The sequence below is a fragment of the Ctenocephalides felis genome, unplaced genomic scaffold (genome assembly GCF_003426905.1).
Source record: "Ctenocephalides felis isolate EL2017-DRISC unplaced genomic scaffold, ASM342690v1 CF-g0.4_SCAFFOLD_01492, whole genome shotgun sequence".
Classification (NCBI taxonomy): Eukaryota; Metazoa; Arthropoda; class Insecta; order Siphonaptera; family Pulicidae; genus Ctenocephalides; species Ctenocephalides felis.
In genome coordinates, this window is record NW_020537646.1 from 35,249,781 (window position 1) to 35,256,870 (window position 7,090).

The window sequence follows — 7,090 nt, forward strand, 5'->3', positions numbered from 1 at the left end:
TTCTTGGCGGTAGGTAGATATTTACTATAATTTTATTTTTTCATGTCAACATTTAAAAATCTGCTAATGTTACCATAGATTCGGATGCTAAAGTACTGACTACAATCAAATATATAAATTAGAATATAAATTAATTAAACATTTATTATACCATCACTTACCAATTTTAATAAATGCACCGGCTGCTTCAAATATGACAAAAAGATCTGAAGGAAATTCTCTATGTTGATGTTTAATAGATAAGTTTCCGGCAAGGGTGCCCATCTGAAAAAATATAGCAATATCACATGAGACAAGGCATTAAACCTATTAAAATAATTCAATATTTATATATAACACTTGCAGTTTTTAAACTATGCAGAATAGAAAACTTTCTAACTTACATTTCTCACAGGTACGTTTGCGACCAAATCTAAATGATCTACAATTTCTTGAACATATTTAAATTCTTCCATCCCTGATACTTCTGTCAAAAATGCCATCGCTTCTGATATAGTCAGATTTGCCCCAAGTATAATATTTTTATCAACTGAACATTGTTTCAACTCAGGAATATTATTGATGTCAATATAAACATGAGGTGTTACTTTTGGTCGGTAAACACCTTGAGAAGTGTTGCCAGCTATTAACATGAGCGGAACTCCTCGATTTAATCGTAAGAGCCTCAGAACGTTGATTATTGATGAAACTTTGTGCCAGATAATATCATTCACTTCATACTTGATTGTTTTCTTAATATTTTCGGCACAAATGCCTGAGCAATCGAGCCCCGTTTTTGGGCAGGGTTTCTTTTTATTAATATCCTCAATGTCCTAAAAAGCTCTAATAATTATAATGCATATAAAACATTTTTACTAAATACTAATAGAAACGATACCGACGCCTGCAAAAAGCGTTTCAATTTCAACATAGCTATTATATCATTGTTTATCAATCAGATATTCATAATACAAATTTAGAAGTCAAATTCACCTGTATTTTGTTCAAAATAGACCATTCTGCATCAGTGGCCAATGATTTAAACGCATCCAGAATTGGCCGATATCCAGTACAGCGACAAATATTACCACCAAACGAATTTTCAATTTCTGCCATAGTCAAGTTTTCATTTGCTTCCATTATGCTTTAAATTAAAATAGAAAAAATTTAGCTTAATTTTTTTATTTAATCGATCAATGACATACAAATGGTCAAATACATTTAATAGAAGAATATTTTACCTGTGCATATTCATAACCATTCCAGGGCTACAATAACCACATTGGCTTCCATTAAACTTTGCTAAAGTCGTTTGCAAAGTATGGTAACCACTTTTTTTATTACCGAGTCCAGAAACTGTAGTAATTTCCCATCCATTACAAGAATAAACAAATGTTAGACACTGAAAGTATTGAAAAACATTACTTTGAATTACTTGATTTATTATAAATTCAGAATTGGTCATATAAATAAAATAAACGAATAATAATTATAATGCAACATAATTAAAAACATATATGCTCACTAATAAAATCGAATAAATATTTTATATTACTTTATAATATTTAGTATAATTAATTTATTAAATCATGTGATTCAATATCATAAGTTAGTTATAAGATATGAGATATAAGGTGTCGGTGATTTATAGATCCTATTCGACTTTTGTTATTATCCTAACTTTTTTTATAAATATCAAAGATAAAATGAGCCAAAGAATTCATATTAATATCATTCTGTTATACTAAAAGCATTTTAAGAATATTACATTTAAAACTATATTTATTCTAGAAATACTAAAATTTTCTAGATTTCGCGGAAAAATCTATTTGCTAACTTTATGTTTTCTCGACGTTTCAAATCATTCTGAATCAAATGTGACCAAATTTGGAAAAACTACGTGTGCGTGTATCTCAAAAATGGCAAGACCCATTTCAAAAAAGTGAAAATTTTCCTAAACCGTGCGTCTAAGCGATTCTAATCAGAATCTATTCCGATCATCTATATACGTTTTTGAAGGTATCTACTGATTACAGATTTTAAGATATATACACACACATACTTTTAACTTGAATAAAATTCAATTTTAGAACCAGAAATGAATAAATTCATATGTGTTAAACTAAGATGACCGTATGTCCCGGTTTGGCCTGGACAATCTCGGATTTCCCCTTTGTGTCCCGAGTTTTTCTAAAAGCAATATTTGTCCCGGATTTAGTTCTTTTGTTCTGGATTGTCCCGGGTTTTCGAAAAATAACAGAATTTCATACAAAGATTGAAAGGTATGAAATAAAAGATATATGAATAGTAAATGAATAATGAAGTTTTTACTCAAAGTCGGTATTTCTGATTTAAAAAAAAAGATTCATTTAGATTTTTATAATATTTGTCATTCCAAAATCATGTTTAACCATATCATATACCCTCCCCCATCCCTAATTAGCGTAACCAAAAATTACCGTCCCGATTTTGACATTAAAGATATGATCACCTTAGTTAAACCAATTAATTTAATTTATACAATTACATATATAATAAGTGAAGACTGGAAGATTTCAACTGGAAATCAAATTGATTATATTTTAGTGAAAATTGATTTTAATTTAGTGGAATAAATATTGGGCAAAAATCTCACTAAATATCAAAGATAAGAAAAGCCAAAAAAGTGCATAACAATAGCATTCTGTTGTACGTTAAGCTTTTTAAGAATATTACATTTAAAACTATATTTATTCTAGAAATACTAAAATTTTCTAGTGAAATAAATATTTCAATAAATTATAAACAATTTTTTAGATTTAGTGAAAACCGAAGCTTTATTTTTGAATTAACATTTTACGTAAATATCTGAATCTCCATTTTGTTGTTTAAGTTCATTACGTATACGTTAGGAAAGTCCATGCACTTTGGCTTAAGATAAAATGCAACTTACAACTAGTTCTTAATTTTATTCATCTGGATATTTCTCTATGTAGAGATAGAAAACATTATAGATATTGTTGAAAACAAATATTTGATTTCTTCAAATGTATCAATAATAATTTAAATGTTATTATTATAAAGCTAATATTCTTCATGAAGCATAATACTTTTTTGATTAATTAATGTTCTATTTAATTAATCTGTGTGGATTTAAAAAAAATATAGACTATTTACCGAATTAACAGCTGAGCTAACAATTTTCCCAGTGCTGGCGTGTCTGTAGCGGGCGGATACAATGCACGATCCGCATCCTCCTTCGCGGCACATTGTTTTCGTGTCTCGAAGATTTGCATGATTGACAAGAAATAAATTCAATGTCGTCTCGAGAGGCAGATCAGGCGGAACTAAATGGTAATTCAGTTACCAGTAATTACATTAATGACTATGAAAAACTATCTATTTAATCCAATGAAAAGACTATATTTTAAATAATAATCTTGCCACCATGTAATTTATTATATTGTAGAACAAACTAGGCCACAATCTATCAAGCTTCAGTTCATCTTAATTAATCTAAAGACTATATTTTTTTAAAATAATAATCTTGCAACTATGTAATTTATTACATTGTAGAACAAACTAGGCCACAATCTATCAAGCTTCAGTCCATCTTAATCAATCTGCATTACTTCAAAATTACATAAAATTATTAACTTCCCGTAGGGTGAGTTATAGTAATCGCAAAATAATTACTAGCTGTAAGTGGAATTCTGTCTTAAGGCAATTAGGGCATCGTGCCTTAAGGCAAATTGCTGGAACTTCCCGTACCAATAATTATTTTTTTTTTTTAAAACGATAAACATTTTTGAAAAAAAATTACTTTGAAAAAATAAGATTTTTGAGAAACTATAAATTGGACAAAATATTAGTTTTTTTTTTGAAAAAAAAAATTTTTTTAAAAAAATTTTTTTTTTTAAAAATTTTTTTTTTTTTGAAAAAAAATTTTTTTTCTTTATTTTGACATATTGTGGAAGATCTGAACTTTTTTTTCAAAGCAATCGTACTGCTTTAACTACATAGGGACAAAATATAAAGCGCGTAAGCGCCGCGTCGCTGTCTAACGCATAAGCATTGGTACGGAACCGATAGAATGTTAACAAAATGTATACTTATTGTTAAATCTCTATAAAATGTCTGATAATTTGATGTGCATATGTCTAATGATCATTTTTGATTGACCGCCAAATGGCTCATTTTTTTACTTTTTCCTCTATATCTCCGAAACCGCTAGACCTACCTTTATGAAAATTTTTATAGATTCTTCATCTTGTCAATACAAGTGAAATGTTTTTGAATTATTAAAATCGGACGCTCCGTTCTCTTAAAACTGAGTTACCGTTTTCGGAACTTTTTGGCCCCGTATCTTCGGAACGGCTTGACCTGCTTTTTGCCAAAAACTAATCAGCACGTCTCCTTATCAATACGGATCGAATGCTTTTTGAATTATTCAAATCGGTTGATCCGTGTTCCCGAAATCGTCGACGAAAATTTGTATCCGCACATACATACACACACATACATACATACACACACACATACACACACACCACACACAATACATCCATTTTTTCTAAGGTATGCCAAAATGTTCAGAAACCTCTGAAACGTAAAGATATATAAAAATTTTCATTTTCGATTTTTTTGCGATTACTATAACTTGCCCTACGGGAAGTTAATAAATGAAAATTTTTATATATCTTTACGTTTTAGAAGTTTCTGAATATTTTAGCATACCTTAGAAAAAATTGATGTATGTGTATGTGTATGTATGTGCGGATACAATGTTTCGTCAACGATTTCGAGAACAGGCATCGACCAATTTGAATGATTCAAAAAACATTCGATTTCTATTGATAAGGAGACGTGCTGATTAGTTTTTGTCAAAGGCAGGTTCAGCCGTTCTTAAGATACGGGGCAAAAAGTGTGAAGAATGGTAATTCAATTTTTGAAAGAACAAAGCGTCTGATTCGAATGATTCAAAAAACATTTTATTGTATAATTTTTGAGAAAAAAGGTCTAGCGGTTTTGGAGATTCATAAAAAAGCCATATGGCGGACAAAAATGATCAATATAGACATATGCACATCAAATTATTACATATTTTATAGATATCTTAAAAATAAGAACAAATTTTGTTTACATTTCTATATGGGTTCCGTACCAATGTTTATCTGTTATACTGCGACGCGGCGCCCACGCGCTTCTATATTTTGTTTTTACCCAGCTAACAAATGGCGATTACTTTGAAAAAAAGTTCAAAATTTCCAAAATATAAAAAAAAATTAAAAAGATAAATTTTTTCCAAAAATTTTGATAATCGAATTCTTTCAATTTAATTCAAAAAATTTAATCTTAATTTTTTTTTTGGTTGAGGAAAGGCCCTGCAATTTGCCTTAAGACACGATGCCATGCACCACTAGGTTAATTTTCATTTTCCACAGTTTATTGAGTTGATATATGATACTGGTATAGGAAAAAGCAAATTAATGAGTAAATAAGTAGTAATTATTAGCAGTATAACTAATTCAAAATTGAGCTTATTTTCAATGGGAAAATGGGTTTATTTTCTATTGGAAACATATTTTTTTATCTTTAGAAAATGCAGATCGCTGCTGCCCGATGTCAAGTTGAAGAAACGGGGGCTTATGTATACATGTATATATAAACAAAAATTTGCTCTATTATTTATATAACTAATAATTTGTATAAAAAGCGTGTCAAATAAATAATATATTTTTAATTATTATAAATACATACATATATAATATATATATATATATATAAAAATATATGTGTATATAATATATAAACATATATTTGTTTCACATTTTTATATTAGATATACTCGTATAAATGTATATCCACGATATATTATTAGGTTTTGGTTTTTTTAGTAATTTATGTCGCGATCCCAAAATCCAAATTGAAAATGGTATTATAAAAATATATTTGTATTTGTATTGTATTAATTTTAGTTATCATATTTCCTAATAAATATATGGAGTTTAAAATTGAAATATTCTTGCTATTGAAAAAGATTCATAAATAGGTACATAGTAAGAACAACGACAACCAGGTGTAACATATTTTTGACAATATTTTTATTTGATTTGGATATTTGTTGGATAATATATATATATATATAATGTTATATATATATATATATATATTAAATATAAAAAAAAAATAAAGTTTACCTGTGTAGTCCACACCGTTATTTTCAAAGTCACTGGATCATCTTTATCATGGGACCTGTTAAACATTTTTGTAGTTATACCGTGACACTTATCAGAAATATTGATCATTATTGATTTCATTATTAGCACAGGATTAACGTTTTGATACACTGAAGTCGAATATAATAATAAAATATCAAATAGACTTCTTAAAAGCAACCGGTTACTACTTTTTTATGAAGATTTGACAATCAGTAAAGATTTGTATGTAAAAAATTGGTATTCAAACTACTTATATTCAAGGTGCGTGATTGTATTATATATACAATGTTGTAATATTTTGACTGAATTGTATAACGGCAATTACGTGCACGCAAAATTACTTCGAAGTTGGGATTCAAAAATTCAGTGAAGTAACTAAAAAATATTAAACCTAATTTTAATTAAATATATTTGAATATATACAAATTTTATTTATTGTTAATATATTTATTTGTTATATTTAATAGATAAAATTACTTTAATTTTCACTTCTAATTAATTTTTAGTAAGACTTCATTAGGTACTTACATATCTACTGTGTGAAATTGAATATATTTTATTAATTCATATATCCTGATTGTATCGCTGATATTGTATCTATGTTTCAAATATTAAATTCGATACTAATATATATATGGCACCGCTGTAGATAACACTAATAAATTACAATATGTGCGCTGAAAATGATTTGATCACGTTTGTCACAGATATGTAAATTTTGTTTACTCTTTGTACACGCACGAAAAATTGGCAAATATTAGTCCAAATTAGAAATATGAGTGATTACGACTAATTTATTTTTAATTATTTTTTTTTATTTTTAAATTGTAATCAGAACTTATATTAACCCAAAAGATTTTTTTTATCAGCAGTATTTGAAAGTTGAGGGCAAAAGATGTATAACCAGTCAA

At 27.8% G+C, this 7,090-nt stretch overlaps 1 protein-coding gene across 1 annotated transcript in view; it reads right to left on the bottom strand.

Annotated features, from left to right (window-relative positions):
• Window positions 1-6,266, bottom strand: part of LOC113371183 (xanthine dehydrogenase-like) — a 13,662-nt gene extending 7,396 nt beyond the window's left edge. Inside the window, 7 exon segments of the mRNA XM_026611826.1 lie at window positions 74-99; window positions 162-264; window positions 384-812; window positions 973-1,123; window positions 1,221-1,381; window positions 3,136-3,305; window positions 6,239-6,266. Coding sequence (XP_026467611.1) covers window positions 74-99; window positions 162-264; window positions 384-812; window positions 973-1,123; window positions 1,221-1,381; window positions 3,136-3,305; window positions 6,239-6,266 — 1,068 coding nt within the window.
• Between the last annotated feature and the right edge of the window lie 824 nt (window positions 6,267-7,090).